The sequence below is a fragment of the Mastigoproctus giganteus genome, chromosome 2, assembly GCF_048544385.1.
Source record: "Mastigoproctus giganteus isolate SK-2022 chromosome 2, ASM4854438v1, whole genome shotgun sequence".
Classification (NCBI taxonomy): domain Eukaryota; kingdom Metazoa; phylum Arthropoda; class Arachnida; order Uropygi; family Thelyphonidae; genus Mastigoproctus; species Mastigoproctus giganteus.
The window spans coordinates 74,154,536-74,175,618 of record NC_143576.1 but is presented as its reverse complement, the minus strand read 5'-3'; the positions used below and the strand labels follow the sequence as shown (position 1 = coordinate 74,175,618).

The 21,083-nt window shown below is 33.5% G+C and overlaps 1 protein-coding gene across 2 annotated transcripts in view; it reads left to right on the top strand.

The window, feature by feature from the left end:
• The window catches only part of Frmd5 (FERM domain containing), a 433,883-nt gene that overhangs the window by 46,320 nt on the left and 366,480 nt on the right, over window positions 1-21,083 (top strand). For both annotated transcript variants that reach the window (XM_090368524.1, XM_090368523.1), the window contains exon 3: window positions 547-589. In XM_090368524.1, the coding sequence (XP_090224650.1) occupies window positions 547-589 (43 nt within the window). The remainder of the gene's footprint in view (window positions 1-546; window positions 590-21,083) is intronic.

Below are 21,083 nucleotides of genomic sequence, written 5' to 3'. Positions count from 1 at the left end.
AAGATGCAAGTGAAAAATGTGGAGCATAAAAAATGTATGGGCATACACACTGAAGTCACCACTGAATCAGTTTACAGCAGGGTTAGTACAGCAGAAAAACAGAAATGCTGATGTTCTTTGGTACCAACAATGTTAGGATGAAAATGGACTGAAAAAAAAAAAAAAAAAAAATCCTGCTGTGAATTGAATATAAACAAGTAAATGTGGATTTAGCTTTTCATATTGTTTATATGAATTGTAAGTGGATGATAGTACAATAATTGTGCTAGCTGGAAAATAAATTCCATAATCAGAAACTCTAATGGACATGCTGGATGCAACATTGGACTGGAAGTGGAATTTTAAGATGTTGCATCCAGCATGACATTGGACCCCCAAAGGATTAAGTAAGCAGATTAAAAGATGAGTTACCTTTGTAAAAGTGTTTTTAATATAAATGTGACTATAATTTAGTTAACTAGAAGCCTTTCAGGTTATAATAATTTAATTATGACTAAAACTTCAGTTATTATTTGCATTATATTATTTATTCTCTCCTCTTTATAGCATTGGCTAGATCCTACTCGATCTATTTTAAAACAAGTGAAAGGTAGGTCCTTAAAAGTTTGCTTAGAACAAAATATAGTATTAATTATCCTTGTTAAAACATTTTATGCACTATTGAAAAATATTTGAAACATTATGCAGAATATTATGTACCATTATTATTGTAGTGTTTAAGCTAGAACTTTGTAATGTGGATTTAATTTTACATGGCATCATAACATGCACTGAACTTTGCTAACAGCGGTGATGCAGTTTGATTTAAGTATATTTACTATTTACTTTGAAGGTCCAAAGTGGAGAAGTGCACTAAAAAATTGCTCTTTCAAATTTCTCTTATATTAGAACTTGATTATATTTCATTTGACTAATACAGTGATTGGTGAGTTGACTTCTGTTATGCTGTTGGCCATACAAAGATTTGGCACTTGTTAAGTGCCTTATGATATGTTCATAATCCACCTGTTGTCTTCACAATGTTCTCCTTCTATCCACATGTAACAACTATAGTTGTAGTGGATGGATTTTAATGAAATTTTATATTTGGGCCATCTAAAAAATATTCGTGAAAGCATTACAAATTTCATTAAAATTGGACAGATAGAAATCTGACAGTTATTTATTTTTTTCTCCATACAATTTGTATGTGAAAAAGAAATTCATAAATATATATGTATTCAGAAATTCATAATATTACATGTAGTTTAATGCAGCTTTAGACATTCCTTGCACACTTTGCCTGCATTATGTAAGACTCATGAACGTGGTGTTGCTTATGAAGAGATACATTATGTAGAGAGAAAAGAGACTTAAAAAAATCTACGAGAGGAGAGTAATAAATATTATACAGTTGTAATTAAAAAAAAATGAATGGTTAAGTTTAGAGAACGTACAAATCTAAAGTTTTATTTAGTGTTCCATAAAGTTATAATCTTAGTAGTTAATTGATAAAGAGATAGCAATATTTACTTTTCACTTCTGTTAATCACAGAAAAAGAAAAATAATTCCGGAAAAAAAATCAATTGTGCCTGAAATGTAATGCACTGTATACGTCACCCAATTTGTGATTATTAATATAACTGAATTACTGAAAATTAAAAGAATTAAAAGTATATTTCATAAATACTTAAAAACAAATTCAAAATTAATCAAAAATTGTTACTTTTATGATTACCAATGTCTTAAATATTGGAAATTAAAGGATTTAAAAAAATATTTCATAAATAATTAAAAACAAAGATTAAAACATCTTTTGCAGGAAATAGTTAAGAGCAGTATGAGATAAAGCTTTTGCAATCACACAGAATATTAAAAATGTCCCTTGGCTTTTCATCATTTTTAGGCACATTAGCATAATATGCATAATGTGCTTGTTGTCTTCATGTATGTCTGTCAATCCATCCATCTGGCAGCATGTAACAACTCAACTCACAATGGATGGATTTTCTTGAAATTGTATATTTGGGCATTTTAAAAAGATTTGTCAAGCCATTCCAAATTATTAAAATCGGACTAATAGAAATTCGACAATTATTTTTTCCCATATACACATCACTAAGTTATCTGTATATTGTAGCTAAGGCACTGAATATTATGTTTATTACCATGAATAGGCAATGTGGTATGTGCAGAAATGGAATGTTCTTCATTCACACTATAAAAGTTATTGCTTTTTGTTTTTTTTTTTTTTTTTTTTTTTGTTATAAATCATGAATTATTATTTTTTTGCTAACATGCCTGGAATGTAATGCCCTGTGTGTTTTTTTTTTTTTATGAAAACCCCAAACACGAAAGGTATCAAAACCTATAGTACTTAGTACTGTGCATGGGTTGAAGGAGAAGTATAGGGGGAAGGGGATGCCGGAAATTTTGCTCTAGAGACTAAACATGGGTTTCACCACTTCAAGCCTCCAATAAGCAAAGTGGTGGTATTTCACCAGTTGATGAAAGTCATCTACCACCTAGATTTAACTGACTTGTTAATGTTACTCTCTCCATTTTTTTTTTTTTTTTTAATTATTCTTTCTGAAACTTCTGTAGAGTTGAATTTGTAATTGAAAAGTATTCAATAAAAATACGGTGTGCATTCTGTTGCACATTACATTTAAAATGTATGGTGATTAATAGCTTTGTATTCTTAATAGTTGCTGTTATATTAACCTTCATTACTTATGTAATATTTATATATCTTTCATTTTTAGGAATTTGTTAATTGCACAATTTATGTTACTCTAAAATCTTGTATAGCAAGGTATGCACAAAACTAAGATTTTTCATTTGGGTTTATTTATATTAAAATCTCTCTCTTATTTAAGGTGGCAGAGGAATGAAGATTTCTCAGAGCACACATTTATATGACAAGTGGTTAGAATGTAAGAAAGTGTTAGGGTAACTTGGGGCAATTTTCTTCCTGGTTTTATGGCTAACAAACTGGCACAGTCTTTTGGCAGTTAAATCCTTTCACATGTATGTAGATTGTCTTTCATTAGTAGGCTCTGTGGAGTATAAATATAGATCTGTGTTTTGAAAGTCATTTTCAGATGATGTGGCTTTTAATATATGAAATTGCCTTAATTTTTATAGTATATGCTGTAATAAATGAAACACTTATTTCTTATAAGTGTTTCATTAAAACTGTCAGCTGATAGTAGACAGTTGTAATAGATTGCATCATGAAAATAACTTAGAAAACCAGAGGAAGAGGAGGTAGCATAGCATCTATTTGAACTTACAAAACTGAAATAGAAATTCTGGATCCAGAAGTTAATAAAAGTGGTATATAAATTGACATTGATATGATGACTTACCACACAACTGCAGCTGTGGATAGAGAAGCATTTCTGCTTCCTTCTGTAGGCATCTTCTGCATTACCTCCTGTCCACCCACCCCCCATCTCCTATGTTGGAGGACTGATACTAATATGGGAACTGCATCTACTGGCTGTGATTGTGTGCTCTGACAATTTACACATTATGCAGGCAGAAAAACCCAGAATATTACAGGAAAAGACCCCTTTACCTTTTGTCTGAGATCATCTAACTGCACTCCCAGTTGAAGGCCGAAAGAATTTCAACATTTGCAGATGAGAATCAAACCCAGATCACTAAAAATGAGTTGCACAAAAAAAAAAAAATTAAAAACAATATATTATTTTATTTATTATAATTTTTTATACTTTCTTTATATTTAAATTGTGATTTTATGTTTGACATTATTTCTTTGGTTTGGACAGTCAAGTGAGCATAATACAAAGTAATATTTAAAAGCATTAATTTACAAATATTCAATATTTGTTAATGGTTTTGATGATTTTTTAATGATTTTGTTGAAGGGAGGCATATCTGGCTTAATGTCTCATGTGATAAAAAGGTTGGTTAGTGACAGTAATCAGAGCATGCTACTGCAACAAAATATAGAAAAATTTTGGCAGTGGGCTGAGAAGTAGCAGTTGAAGTTTAACATTGACAAAGCAAGGTACTGCATATGAGTAGCAGTAATCCCAGATAATAGGGATAAGGAGGTGATTATTTTTAAGGAAATGTTTAGGCCACATTTGAGTACTGCGTACAGGTCTGAATGCCTCATTTGTGGAGCGATCTGAATCTGTTCGAATGGGTGCAGAGAAGAGCCATGATATTACTGATGGGAACATCAGGGTGCTCTTACTAAGAAAGGCTTCAATTCTTCCAATTGCAGTGTCTGGAAAGCAGGCATTTGCAAGGAGATCTGATTAAGGTGTTTAAAGCTTTGAATTGATTGAGTAAGCTAAATGCTGATGGTATCAATCCTGTTGCTAAGACAACCCATGAAGGGGTGGGGCATAAATTCAAATTGAGGAAGGATAGTTGCAGATAGATGTGCAGAAATTTGTGTTTAGCGAGTGGGTAGTTGATTGTTGGAACAAACTCTCATCAGTTCTTGTGGAATTGGGGGCGGTGGGGTTAAAGGAATTCAAAGCAAAGAAGAACTAAACTATTAGAGAGGATGGACAGGTGATGTGGGAAGTTTTTTTTTTTTGGCTGATGCTATATATATATATATATTGCATCATTTGCTGCTAGTAATACTAACAAATTTTTAAAGCATCATGATGAAACTTGCTCCATAGAGCCAGCCTCTGACTGACTGATATTCAGCAAACTCCTGCACTCTCAGGCATTGGTTAATATGGTTCTTCCTTCATTCATTTTTAATTCTTTATTATTCTTGACAAGACAGACAGACACATTTAGACCATATTGATATAAATAGAGGAAAAATAACTAGTTTAAAAAAGTTTCATGCTTTTTTGATTGTAAGGAGGCAAATGTGCAAAGATGTCTAGTGAGACTATATCAGTATACTATACCAAAATTAATAAGTAACTAAAATAGAAGTCTGTTCAAGGCCAGAAAGAAAATAATTAAGTGTCGTTAGTCCACAGTATACTGTAATACAGATTTACCTAGTTGTTTGGCAGAATCCAAATGAGATTAGATCAATAGTCCACTAGAAAAAAAATTTGGTGCAGTTGACAGGGTCTACATAAGTATTGTAATAGTCTACTAGAAAACAATGTAAAATGAATTACGCTTGGCTCAAAATATATGGTTAGAGATGGTCTATTTTTATTTTCAAGTATTGAACATAAATTGTATATTATTTGTTTATTAATTTAATTCTGTATATAGGGAAACACTAGTTAATATCACAGCAACCATAAAAAGATAAAGAAGAAAAACAGCAACAAAAAAAAGCAATTACAACAGAAGGGAAGTGATCATAGAATCTACTAAGCTTTTTATACTAACTAAGAGAGGAAGTTTATGGTTTAGACCTAAATGGATTTCAGATGAACAGATGAGACTAGTGGCAGAAAAGAAGAAGACTGTATGAGGTGATTATAAATTAGGAGGGAGGATATGGAATCTATAGCAAGTACAATCAAGTCGTTAAGGGGGTCAGGCAAGCTAAAACAGATTGAGAAATCCTTTGCTAAGAATGCAAAGAAAAGTAGCAAAGAATTCTTTGTTTATGGTAACACTAGAAGAAAAGGGATGAACAATATTGGCTCACTATATATCAATGGAATAACTATTGAAGAGCCTGTTCAGATTTCTGACAAACTACATAAATATTTTACATCTGCATTCTTGCACAAGGAAGTTGTGCAGGATGCGAACACTAGCAGAACACCCCCAAATTATGGGAGATAATTTGGGGGTGTTCTGCTGGTGATAAGTGACTTTTTTATAACTGAGATGAAAGTAGTAGAGAAATTGCTGAAGTTAATATATAAGCCACCTGGGGCTGATGTATCTATTCAGTTATAGTAAAAGAAGAAAAAGAGCTAATTATGCACATCTTTAGATTCAGAGGAGGTTCCTAGAGGTTGGAGTTGTCCTAAACGTGTCTACTATTCATAAAGGGAGATGAGAGGGCAGTTATAGATCTGAAAACTTGACTTCTGTTCCAGGAAAAATAATAGAAGCTATGGTTAAAGAAGTATTGCAGGATCGTCTTAACAGGAATGACATTATATGGAAATCACAGCATGAGTTTAGGGGGGAGGGTGGATCCGGTCTGACCAATGTGATTAGCTACTATGATGCAGTAACAAAGAAACTTGATGCTAACAATTTTGATATCATATGTTTACATTTTAGTAAGGCTTTTGACACTTTTCCACACTTGCTATTCAAATTGGAGCAGTGCTTCATTACAGTCAAATTAATACTATGGATGGTTGAGTGGCAGAAGATAGAGGGTAGGTATAAATAGTTACTGGCCCCCCCAAAGGGAATAATATTATTGGTGGAGTTCCTCCGGGATCAGTACTGGACCCTCACTGTTTATAGTATTTATTAATGATACTAATGAAGGTATATCAAGTTTATTGTCAATTGCTGTGGTCTAACATTGGTAAATGCAAAGTTCTGCTTAAAAAAAAAAAAGTAAAGTGCAGCCATTATCAACCCACTGCAGGATGGAAGCCTCCTCAACAATTCGTGCTGAGGGAAATGGACCATAATTTGCCACGCTGGTCCAGTGTGGGTTGGCAGATCGACTGTATTCAGCAGTCAGGGGCTTGAACCCCCTGGTCTAACTCAAAGAGCATGCGCTGCTTCCCACTCGGTTCTGCTTAGGCATCAATAATCCCAGAGTAACGTACCAATTAGGTGATACTTCAGTTATGGTGGTGATGACAAATGAAAGGGACCTAGGTGTAATTGTACAGTCTGATATAAAGTTCCTTGAGCACTGCAGATGGGCTGGTAGAACAGCTTGTAACTATTTATAACTACCCTCTATCTTCTGCCACTCAACCATCCATAGTATTAATTTGACTGTAATGAAGCACTGCTCCAATTTGAATAGCAAGTGTGGAAAAGTGTCAAAAGCCTTACTAAAATGTAAACATGATATCAAAATTGTTAGCATCAAGTTTCTTTGTTACTGCATCATAGTAGCTAATCACATGCAGATCTAGAATCCTCATTTTAAGAAATATGTTGATCTCTTAGAATGGGTGTGGAGATGAGCAACCAGGTTAGTCAAAAATATAGGTGGCACTGCTGTCTGTGCATATGAAAAATTGAGCTCCTGGGAACAAACTTTTTGGAAAATTTTTCCATGTTTTTGACTCAACATATTAAATTGTCTTCAATAAATAGTTTAATAGTCTTAGTCATGTTTATTAGCTTATTTTTAATTTTAGTTAAGAGATTTTGCAAGTAACAACTTAATATATTTAGAACTTCTGTATTGGTGATTTGGGACGTATATATTATATCTTGTAACCTGTTAGTGTGTGTGTGTGTGTGTGTGTGTGTGTGTGTGTGTGTGTGTGTGTGTGTGTGTGTGTGTGTTAGGGTAATTCTAGTGTTTTAATTGTGGTACAAATAGCTTGATAATTTGAATCACATAGGTTGGCGTTTGTTAGATAATTTTATTATATCTTATAATTAACTGAACATTAGAAACATAATGATATAGCATAATACATATAATGTAAACTTTATAGGGTAGTATAATTTGTAGTATAACTACTGGGTGCCTCTGTAGCCAGGTGGGAAGGAGCAACACGCTTCTTGATTAGACCGGGGTTCGAGCCCGTCACCACCAAATATGGAGGATGCGGAAAGGTCAGGGAATGACCGCATATTCACGGAGCAATATGGCCTTAGTTGCTAATGTTCCTAAAAACCAAATAACAAACAAACAGTATAACTACTGCATAACTGGTGAATTAGAGTAGTGCTGTTGTCATATTTAAGTGTTAGTTTATTGTAGTGTTCTCAGTTATATTGAATTTAAATGGAAATCATACTCCAGAATGGAGCAGCAAAGCAATGTGCTCAAAGCTGCAGGAGTGCTTTGGCTTGGGGTGGAAAACTTAAAAGGGCAATTCTTCTGCAATACATAGCTGGAAGAAATGTGCTGTGTGTGCAATGTTTATGGATCTTTCTGGAACAGAACAGAACAGAACATGATATAGCCAAGGAGAATGTCTTTGTGTGTGTGCTCAGTGCAGAGAGTGTGAATAAATGAGGTGCCAACTCAGCATTGTGATGGGCCTTTATGAGAGCCTGAAGATTATGGTGGATACCCTTGATGATATTAAAATGGTGGCCCATCAAGCTTTCAGCTGCCCAACTTGATGTCAGAGGTCATGCCTCAGCATCAATCGACACAGCGGCAACCCCCGGGCAGAATGAACTTGTTCCGTAAAAGTTAGCTATTATTTGTGACACCATTGTCAGGGAAATGGGAAATATATTGTGCAAAAATGATAGGTGGAATAGGACCAGGGTATGTGGGTGCCAGGGGTTAAAGTTGGACTGTTACTTATGCAAGACATACTCTTGAGAATGTGGTATTAATATCAGCAAAGTACCACATATATATTCTGCAACCATCTTTCCTCAATTTCAATTTATACCCCCCTCATGTGCATAGTCCGAGCAAGAGGAAGAAAACCAGCAGCACTAAGTTTGCTCAATCCATTTAAAGCCTTAACACTTCAATCAGATCACCTCGCAAGTGCCTAGTCTCGAGATGCTACAATTTGCAGGATTGAAGCCTTTCTGGATAAGAGCAGCCCTTTGTTCCATTCACCAATCTTATTTCCCTTCTCTATAACCTTCCTAAAATGTCCAGACCTGCATGCAGTACTCAGCATGTTGCCTGACAACTGCCTTATACAATGAAATAATTACTTCCTTGTCCCTGCTAGCAAAATTCCTTCATATCACTGACAAAACAGTATGTATTGTCCTGTCAGCCTGTCTGCACTGCTCAGAGAACTTCATATTTATTTATCGTATGGGGGGGGAAAAATACACATAGATGAATACATATAACAAAAAAGGAAGACAGCATTAAAAAGAAAAACTCATATATTTACAATTTTATATCCAAATTAATAACATATTCAATTGATGCTGGAGGCAATATCAGGAACTCTTCTGGTTTTCCGCAAAACGCTCTCAGGATACAGTCTTGGGTAATATGTTGCACAGTCTGTCTATCAGCACCACAGGCACATCGTGAAGTATAACTTTTATTCCACTTAGAAAGGAAATCCACACACCTGCCACGTCTAGTTCTTATTCGGTTTATGTTGGTCCAGATCTTCCGAGGTAGATTAAAACCATCCGGTCTTTCTGAAATCCATTTAGTATTTTCAAGTCCTGGAGGAGAAAGTTGGCTCCAGTCATGTATCCATTCCTTTAAGAGATTAAAATTAATAATTTTCAGTCTCTTTGCTGTTCTAATAGGAGGATGTTCTAGATCTTAATCTATTTATACCTATATCTGGTAGGTCGTTATGGATGGGTAAATGCAGATTTGCCATAATTTTCTGGTATTCCTTTAGCAGTGCTTTACTCCTTCGAAGGTGTGGTGTAGGGATATGACTCAAGATTGGCAGCCATTGAGTTGGAGTTGATCTGATTGTGCCTGAAATCAGACGCATTGTACTATTAAGGTGTGTATTGATTAATTTGGTATGAGGACTATTAATCCAGACAGGAGCACAGTACTCAGCCACGGAATAAACAAGACCAATAGCTGAGCATTGAAGAGCCCCTTAGAGCCCCAAGTTGTTCCACAGAGTTTCTGCAAAATATTGTTCCTGGATTTTAATTTTGCTACGATCTTAGTTAAGTGATATTTATAGGATAAAGTTCTGTCAAGAGTGACACCCAGATATTTTGGGCATCTATTATGATGTAATAAAATACCATCAAGGTACACTTCAGTATCATGATTTGCCATTTTGTTATTAAGGTGGAAACATGTTACTTCTGTTTTATTCTTATTTAGTTGAAGTCTCCATATATGGAAATATTCTCCTAAGATCAAAAGATCACTTGTAAATGTCTGTTCAGCCTTTCTTAAAGTTTCATGTCTTGTAGCCAGAACCCAGTCATCAGCATAACCAAATTTCCTTGATCTTGTTTTAGCCATATCTGCTATATACAGACTGAACAGAAGAGGGGCCAGAACAGAGCCTTGTGGTAGGCCATTATTCAGCTTCTTCTTACACTGTTACCCCTGACAACCTTAAATAATCTATCACACATCATATTATTAATTAGACATGCTATAATCCTACATGGTATCATTTGAAAGAGTTTATAAATTAACCCCTCTCTCCAGACTGTATCATATGCAGATGTTAAATCCATGAAGGCAGCAGAGGTTTTTAAACATCGTTGATATCCAGCCTCTATATAGGTTGTCAGCGAGAGGACCTGATCAGTGCAGCTGCGCCCTGGTCTGAATCCTGCTTGCTCAACAGGAACATGTTCTATAATTTTCTGACCGATTCTATTCATTAGTAGTCATTCTAGAAGCTTATAGCAGATGCTCAGTAAGATAATTGGGTGATAGCTTTCTGGTTTATTGCTCAATATACCCGGCTTTAAAATAGCAATGATTTTTCTCTGCTTAAAGGATTGAGGCAGCTTACCAGTCCTAAGAATATCGGAGAAAAATCTCAAAAGCCATTTCTTAGCGTGTTTGCCACAGTTTATCAGAAATTCAGGATGGATTCTATTGAATCCTGGTGCCTTGCCTGATTTAACACTGCCTATGGCTGACGTGATTTCTTCATTTTTAAATGGTTGAGAATATTCCGATTCAGCAAGGCATGTAGTCTTCAGAGTTTTTAAGTTTTTCTTTATATGAATAGTATGATTTTTATCTCTTGGTACTCTGGACAGTGTAACTATGTGCTCAGCAATCTTATTTGGAGTAATTAAAGAATTATCTTGTATTAATGGATTTCCACCACTTAATTTCCTTAACAAGAACCATGCCTACCTGTCTGAATGTTTAAAATCTAGTCTCAACGGTATTAATCCATTTCTCTTGACGAGCCATATCAAGGCTACGTAGTAATTCGTCAGCTATTTCCTGCTTATTATTCTTCAAATATTCATTATATAAATTTTTGCTATTTTCATTCCAGCCAGGAATGTATTGTTTCCTATAACCTCTATGGATATGTTTTTTGGCTATGGCTTTAACAATTCCTGTAAATCTATCATAATTTTTATAAGTTGGAGGATCCATCTGAGACATTTGTCTATCTCATCAGAAAATTCCTTCCATCTGGCCCTCTTAAAGTTCCATTGTGGTCGAGGCACAGATGTCACTGATGGTATCTGGACACCAATTTGAAGAATCACTGGTCGATGAGGGAAGTTGTGACTATGAGGGAAGTCGTCAAGAACTCTGCATGTTTACCATCAAAGGTTGGTCCATCTTATCCTTGGATACAAAACAGAGATTTGGTTATAATCTCTTTCCCAGACTACTGATTTGAAAGTGCCTTTATCTTTTGCATCATAGACAAGGTAGTTATTATTGTCTTCTGCCCAATTCAGTAATGTTTCTCTGTTTAAGTCATTCTTTCTATAATTCCATTCGCCGTGATGACTATTAAATTCACCCACATACTGCTGGATGATCATGTAGGTGTAAAACGTGTGCTGGTCATAGGGTAGTAGGAGGTTTATATACATTTACCACTGTGATATGTCCTATCTTAACTGTGATAGTGTTATCTTTTATATCCATTGATATTAATACCACATTCTCAAGAGTGTCTTGCATAAGTAACAGTACCATATGCACGATGATAGGTTACCCCGATAATATCATATCCTGGTATGATTCCTCTCTTTTGAAGTTGATCTTCATCTATAATATGAGTGCTTCAGGCAGTGAGTTGTTGATTGCTGGAACTAACTTCTGTGTGATGTTGTGGATTTGGATAGTTTGAACAGATTCAAGGAAGAACTAGACACTATGGAGGAGCTGGATTTTTGAAATGGTTTTTTTTTTTTTTTTTTGTTGATGCTATTTAAGCTTGCTTTCTTTCATTGTTTGCTATTATTGAAGTCTTTCTCAGAATGCACACAAGCAGTCATAAATTGAAAAAGAATAGTTGTAGGTTAGATATGTGAAGGTTTGTTTTCTGTTGAAACAAACTATCAGCTGGTTTTGTGGAGGTGGGTAGTTCAAATAAATTTAAGAAAGAATTAGACATAGTATTAGATGGGATGGACAAATGAGGTGGGTAATAGAAATAGTTTTTTTTTTTGGCTGATGCTGCATCATTTGCCAATAATAATTACATGTGTGGGCATCATAGCTATCTGCTAACACAGAAAATGGCCTAATGGCTACCAAAGCAGACAATTAAATAGCTCTGTCAGACTTTGAAAGGCAGCAGGAATTCATATTAATACTTGCAATTGTAAAACTTTCTTCCTTTAATGCTGAACGCACGCACGCGCGCGCGCGCACACACACACACACACACACACACACACACACACACACACACACACACACACACACACACACACACCTGGTGTTTTGGATTATAATATTTAGAAAGAAAACAGTTATTTTCTGATTAAAATTCCAAATAATGAAATATTTTGTGATGTTTAGTTCTGTCTTGAGTGAATATTGTAGATAGAAATGTAACAGTCATATCCTCTATCTGGTTTTGTGCTCAGACACCAATACCAAGTTCTGTTAACTGTTGGTCTTGGTGCTGCCCAAATGTAGCAGTAACAGTGGCATGTTACCTGACAGCTACCAAACTTTCTCTTTAAGAGTCTGAAAATAATTTGAGTTTTTTGAATTCTGTTTATACAGTACCATTTCATCTTAATGGATTGCAGCTTATTTTATGTCCTTTTTTTAAGTTTTCATAAAAGGTACATAATACATTTAGGGCAATAGCTTCAGGTTACATTTTCATAAAAATTTTAAACTTTTAAAACATGCTTTGTGTTTTACACCTTTTATTTTCAAATAAAAAAAAATTTAATTCTGCTGAAACTTGCAAATAATGTTTTAGACAAAAAATGAAAACATCAGTCTCTTATTCTCTCCATTTTCCAGTTTTTAAAGATCGTTAAGTGTGCTGAATTTAAAACATGAGCATTTGCATATATAAATTGTATATAAATATTATTAAAAAAAATAAAATGCATTAGATGTATTGTATACTGAATTACCTCCATTTTTCAGGTTTATTTCAAAATTTATTTCGAATTTGGAATTCGTTACAGTACACGAAATTTGAAACTACTTATCTTGCTTTCCGCAGTGTAGCGGCCATTTGGAGAGAATGTCAGGTTTTGTATAATCGTCTTTTCTCTGTAAAAACAACTATAATAAGAATATAAATGTTTATTTAATCAGTGAGAGAAGAAAAACAGTAACTTGAAACTTTAAACAAATACATTTTGTGGACTTGTCGGTATCATGCTAACCTTCAAACATAGAGCCAAAGAGTTGCAAAGGGTGGTGGGTAACCTGACAAGTTCTCACATGCAATTTCTGTATGAAAACCATAAAAAAGTACTTCAGAAACTACTACGATAAAAGTTTGATTATATTTTGGAAGTTCGGAAAAACTTTTAGATTTTTAATCTTTGATTAATGGTTTAATATGATGTATTATACTAAAACTGAGGGAATGTCAAGCAAAAAAAGGATGGACGCCACTGATCTAAAATATATATATATAATTATTATAGTAAAAGTATATTATATACTATATAGGTACTGAATATGTATAACAGTAACATAACAGTAGACAGCAGGCCATAAAGGCAAAATAACAGACTAAGGTAGCCTGTGTAGGTCTACATTTCCATACTCTGGAATTAAATATATAATTAGTAATAATATAGAATATAGTAATGATTATGTACCTAATTATTGATCTATAGATACATTGAAAGGAACTTTTTAAAAGAGCTAAATAATAATACAAAATGGTAACACATAACCACAACACCATCATAAAGAAATTACTGGCCATGCACAAAAAGTTAAATTAATAAATCTAAACACCAAATTTCCTTATATACATTGTATACCTAAATTCCACAAATCCCCTATAGGTTTATTACATCATGTAGGAATAGTTATGCCAAGCTCCCTCATCAAAAAGCTTTTCTAAGCATCATATTAAGCAATTTAGGTATGTCTAGAATAATTCTTAATAACAGTCCCATATTAGAATGTTTAAATAATAATGCCAATACTATAGAACATTTAAGTACTTTCGACTTTAAAAACCTATTTACTAGTATTTCCCATAACTTAAAATCTGTATTTAATAATTATTATAAGGAATATAAAAACATATTACCATGCCAACAGAAATATTGGGACAACTTAATTAACTTATGTTTATTCAACAGCTACATTTTTAATGGAAATAATATATATAAACAACATACAGGTATAGCAATGGGGGCTTGTAACTCATGTCTAGTTGCCAACCTCTGCATAATTTTTAAAGAAACTTAAATAAAAACCTAATACTTTACAGATATATAGATGATCTAATAGTGATAAATGAACCCAACTTTCTTATAGATGTAGTTAACTACTACCGTCCAGAATTAGAGATAGAATTTTCAAATAAGTATAGTACAAAAACAGCCACCTACCTAGATATAGAAATCTACATAGAAGATAAAACATTATACACTAAAGTATATGATAAGTGCAATGAATTCAGATTTAAATCAATAAACCGTACACACTGGCAGTCTAATATTTCAAAGATAATACACAAAAATATCATTATTTCACAAAGCATTAGACTTATTAAAATATGTAATAATAGCAATAATATCATAGAAACACTTATAGAATTTAGGTCTAAGTTGATTGATAATGGATTTCCAGCAATTTTATTGCTATAAACCTTCATAAAGTCATTTTTATTGCTATTAATAAATGGCACAATAATATAAACCCAAATCACATCATAGCAAAAGTATTTTCTATGTAAGAAACTCAATTTTAATATAAGCCTCCACTGGTTCATATATTTTTAAATTACATTTCACAAGGTACACTATAATCCTGTTTCTCATTCACATTAGTCATTTTGAGGACTCGTACATTGTATATAGTAGGCATGTAGGCATCTTTAGGGCATGTAACATATAGCTTATGCTCATTGATAAAGTTGTACCTATATTTGTTCTTAAGGCAGTAATCAGTTTAATCTTTTAACTGGTATTTTCATTACTACCTTGTAAAATATTAAAGATTTTTCATTCCAATTGTTTTTATTAAACTTGCATTCTAAAAAAAATTGAGGGTCATGTATTCATTTTCATAGGATATTCTTTGAATATAATTCAAATTTCGCAGTAATACTATTCAACTATAATTTCAGTTTATTTGTTAGTCTTAAAGTTTTTCTGAAATTCAGAGGGCGCTGATGTTTGTGGTTAAAAATTATTGATTTAATTTATTTAGTTTGTCCTTTTGTCATCAGAACTGAGAGGGTGCTGTTGTCACTATTTGTTTGGTATAAAGTAACATGTGCTCAAAATTTTAATTCTTTTACTTAGTACAGTTCAATGTGATAAGCAGTTTTTTCCTATTTATTTATGGTTAAAATTGGTTATTCTCAATTAACTATTCTTATTTATCCATTCAGCATAGATCATCTGCTAAGTGGTAGTGATAGGTTAATTTAACAGATCTCTAAAGATTGTCTATAATCTATTACAAAATCATTTAGAATTCAGGTATTTGGAATTATTCTAAATTTCATCACTATATATTTATATATATTAAACACCATCTAGTATCCCCTTGTAGTCATATCAGTATCCCTTACTATAGGGTCGGGCAGTTACGCTCCTGGTATATATCCTAAGCAATTATATAAAGCTATTTTCTTTACCTTTCACTTTTTACTATCTAACACAAATTTTTATATCTCAAGGTCTATTAGAGCAATTCGAGGGAAATTTAGGTACTATTACTATACTTCTCCCTGCTTCCTTTCTCCTTATGCCAGCAGTAGTTTTCTTTTGTATAAATATAAATCAAATAATATTACCACAACTGAAATTGAAAATTATGTTGGCCTTCTATTTTCTATATAATATTCTATATATTCATTTCATAGTTATCTGTATAACAGCTAGCTGTTATCTTGCATGTTTGCTGTTAAATTTAAATTTTAACCAAAACAGCCTTTAGGTTTATGATTATTAATTGGACCTAGTTAAACAGGCAGATGACAATTAGAAACAGATAGCTCTGCTAATTATTGGTGGGATATATTGAAAGGGGTTAACCCTTGAAAAAGTTCCTTTCAATGTATCTATAGATCAATAATTAAAATACATAATCATTATTGTATTATATATTATTACTAATTATATGTTTAATTCCAGGGTATGGCAATGTAGACCTACTCAGGCTATCTTAGTCTTTATAAGTTATTTTGGCCTTATGGCCTACTATATACTATTATGTTTATATACATATTCAGTGCCTATATAGTATATAATATACTTTTACTATAATAATGTTCAATCTACTATTGATGGTATTCATCTGATCTGACGTAACTTTCACATTTATCCCAATTATTCTTAATAGATTAAATATATATTATATATATATATATATATATATATATATAAAAACCCCGGGGACTCACATCTGGTGAGTATGGGCTTGGCACACCCAGGGTCCTGAGCTGGATATCATCATTCTTCTCTTTCTTGGTGATTCCCTTCTACTTTTGACACACACACACACACACACACACACACACACACACACACACACACACACACACACACACACACACACACACACACTCTCTCTCTCTCTCTCTCTCTCTCTCTCTCTCTCAGGGTAACTTGAATTTTTTTTTTTTCCTGGTGCAGCATAAGCGTCAGGCTTCCTTGCACCATATGGCTAATACTAATAATAATATATACATTTTAATCTCTAAATATTATATTACTGCAAAAACAGCAGTCCAGTAAATGAACTAAATAAGATCTCATTCATATTTACAGATATTGCTTGTAAATAAATTATGTAAAAATTTATTCCTCAGCATGAATTCTGAGTGATGAGTAGTTGCAGAACAGCAGTTGAGAAACAGTGATTGATCTAGAGTGAAAGAAAGGCTATATAATATAATTAATACAATACATAATGATAATGCTTTATTAGTTCATTGTTTTAAAATACTAAATCTTATTAATAAATTCAAACTAGCTTGTATTATTAATTTATTTTAGAAATCATTTGTTATTAATTTTAATCGGTGGGTGCGCCATTTGGTTTATTTAAGGATTTAATGTTGTAATGTATGCTAAAATTGAAATTCATTAACTAGTTTTATCTTTAAGAGCCTAAAATGTAGTAGGTGCAGTTATTGTGATCATGTCTGTTACCTGTATTAAATGACAAATTCTGTTAGCTGAAAAACGTAGCAGAGTTGGAAAAGTTACAATAACATAATCATAGTACAACTTCTATAATTTGAGCTTCAAGGAATGGGGGGGGGGAAAGAGGTTATTGGTAATTCATGTTGAGTTATAGAAGAAAAATTAAAAAAAAAAAAACTTTGAATGGATGGGCTAAACTCTACTTGTATATTTTACAAGTATACCTCACATGAAAAAAAATTTTGTTTAATTAATATTTCATTATAAAAATACTTAAATTAGTACCAGTATCCAGTTTATACCTAGCCTTGTTATAATGATGCCTTAAAAACAATTGCCAGAAAAAGCAATTGAATGAATAGAAGCACCCTCAAGCCAAATAAAAATAAATCATCGTCATGACATTTCCATCAAACTGAAACATTTTTGCATAGAAGATTATATAAATGCTATTTTTACTTGTTCTGTGTTTACTTGATTCATTTATTGGTTTCATATTAATAGCCTTTCAGAATGAGTACAAAACACTTATGAATGGAAAAAGCAGCATGGATGGGAGTTAAAGACTTCAAATGTGAATGGAGAAAATTATAGAAAACTAGATGCACCCATTGCAAAAATTTCGCAATTGGTAGAGTTTTTGTCTAGCTGTCCCAAAGAAATGTAGTCCATGTTTTGTCATGAGCAGGTAAGCCAGTACGCGTCGAATCCTTTTTCTTATTTCTGTAAAATCAAACTATTCTAAACATTCAACATAACCAGTCAGAGTAGCATGGCGGCGGACATGTCTTTTGTGTTCTGACTGTGACATACTTCTAAATCCTTAAATAACCTCAAAACAAAAAAAAAAAACAAACTCGAAGTCGATAATGGTAAAATGTTGAGTTCTGAACGTATTAAACATTCATAACTTAACGAATGGCAATGAGTGCATGTGAGCAGTGTAATGGAATCCTAATGATTAGTTCTTTCTTTTAAAGGTAGGCAGTGCTAGTAGAAAAAATTGGCCTATTCTGTAAAATAAAACTATTCTTTCTTTTAAGGTAGGCAGCACTAGTAGAGAAAATTGGCCCATTCTGTAAAATAAAACCAGTAGGAATTTTTATATTTTCGTATGCTTCTGCACACCTAGGAAGAAATACAGTAAACCCCTGCTATTTGCGGTGGTTATGTTCCTGAGAAATGCCGCGAATACTGAGTTATGGCTCCCATAGTAATAAAGGGGTTCTGTTCCAAAGTATGAAATATATAAGAAAAACTAGTCTAAAATTTTGTCTGTATGTACCTTCATAATATGACTATGTACATAGACGGTACATAGTGAAATGCAAGCATATGTCATCGAACTGAAAATAAGAAACAATTTAATATTAAATCTAATATTTATTAGAAATTTCAAACCAGCGCTTTTGCTAACAAAAAAACTTATCCCGCCAGTGCTATCACCAGTTTCGCTAAAGTGTTGATAAAGGAGTTTTGCCTTTTCACGAATAATGAGTGAACTTAACGAAATTTTATTTTGAGTTCGGTTTTCCATCCACAGATTTAAAGCCTTTTCCATTTTTTATAATTTAACTTCACGAGTTAGAGCAAATTTTTTAAGCAATTAGCGCGTTTTCACGGACACTACGGTGGATTTTTTCTTTCGATTTTTTGATTGATCATACCGTTGACTCATTGATTTTATAATGTTTTGCCACTGAGGAGACACTTTCACCATTAGAAATTTTATCTAATAACTCAATTTTATTCGGTAATGTCATCACCTTCTTTGATCTTTTCACATTTCCCTTGTTATTCGTAGCCATATTTTTGTACGGGTTAGAAAAAACTTGTCCACAATAAATTCACTTTCTTCCATTAACACACTCGAAAAAGTCTGTTTTACGCTGCAAAACGGTAGATTTATCACTTTTGTAAGCATATCAATTTATAAATTGATAAATTTATTCATTTTATAAGCATATAAATTAAAAGCAAACGACGAAACCGTCCATGACAAGCGCATAACACATACTGAACAAGGATTAGCGAGAAACATCCATGCTTGTGATTTTGTCACCCCTCTTCCCCCCCCCCCCCACCCACTGAGTTCTGTTTTGACTGGGAAAGATAATTTTAGCCACGCCCATGTTTTTTATGGCGGAAAATGTTCACGGTGCTTTAAAATTCACATTTTTTAGATTTAATTTTATATTAAATCAGCGACCGCGAATACAGATACCACAAATAGCGGGGGTTTACTGTATCTTCAATTTGGGACTACTTCCAGCCCGATCAGTTAAGCCTATTGTTCACACAGTTGCCTCCGTAGCCATGTGGGCAGGAGCAGCAGTGCATAGTCACACACTTCTTGATTAGACCGGGGTTCGAGCCCGTGACCACCAAATATGGAGGATGCGGAAAGGTCAGGCAATGACCACCGCATATCCCCGGAGCAATATGGCCTTAGTTGCTAATGCTCCTAAAAAAAAAAAAAAAACCCAACCAAAACCAAATGTTGTTCACGCTGACTGTCAAAGATGGCTTCCATATTAAATATATAGATTATACCATGGCTGTATGCCAAAATTACCTTGGTTTGGGAGAGAGCCAGTGCACGATATATGAAGAAACAGTGGATATTGAAAAAGAGGATAGCTTGGATAACATTGAGTTTTGCCAATATGGTTGGCTTCTCGAATCAGTTTGTGAAGATTTAACTACTGAAGAATTTATTGAACTTGAAAACCAAAGAATGTAAGACTGCAGCACCAGAAATTAATGGCAAGCAAGGACATGTCAATTAATATTACACCTGGGAATGAGACTGTAGGTGTGAAGACGTGGACTTCTGGAGCTGCTGCAAATGGATGTTTTCTTTTAAATTTTATCGATTTTTGATAAGTTAACTTATAAATTTGGGTTTTACAAATAGATTAAATGGCTTAGTAGCATTCGTTAGTTTATTTTTTAAATTTGCTAGTGATTTTGTAAGGTACATCTTTGCTACTCATACAGCTATTGTATTGGTATTTTGGCGGGAATGTCATAGCTTAATGAGTAGTGTAGAAGAATAGTAGGGCTATAATGATAATTAAGTATTTTGAAGATGTTAATCACTTGTTTGGCATATATTTTTTGTATTTAGCTAAGGATATAATTGATTTAACATTGTGATCGTTACAGTATAGCGTAACTTGATATCTAAGGTATAACGTAAAACTATATAGTGGGATACATTACTGCATTAGCTTAGTATAGTATTCTATAGTCAAGTATAGTATAGTAAATTAATCAATTAAATTTATCCTTATTAATTTTCATTAATTAATTACTTAGTATTTAAATGGAAATCATACCTCAGACTAGAACAGCAAAGCAACGTGCACAAAGTAGCAGGAGCACTATGGTTCTGGGGGGAACCAAACGAGAAATACTCGAACGTATCACAGCCTAACAAAATGTGCACCTTGTGAAATGTTTGTGGCCTTTCTGTAACAGAATATGATCTAGCCAAGGAGGAAGTCTTTGTCGAAATTAGGCACTAACTCAGCATTCTGAAGGGTGCCTGTGATAGTTTAAAGAATAGGGTACATGCCCTCGAAGGAATTGAAATGGGGGGGGGGTTCATCAAACTTTCAGCTGAATAACTCAACAGCAGAGCTCACTCTTGTGCATCAGTCAACACAGCGGCAACCTTTGGGGCAGGATGTGCTGGTCCCACAGGAGCTAGTTATTGTCGGTGGCACTATTGTCAGGGAGACGGAAATATATTTTGCAAAAAGGATAGGTTGAATAGGACCAGGGTATGTCT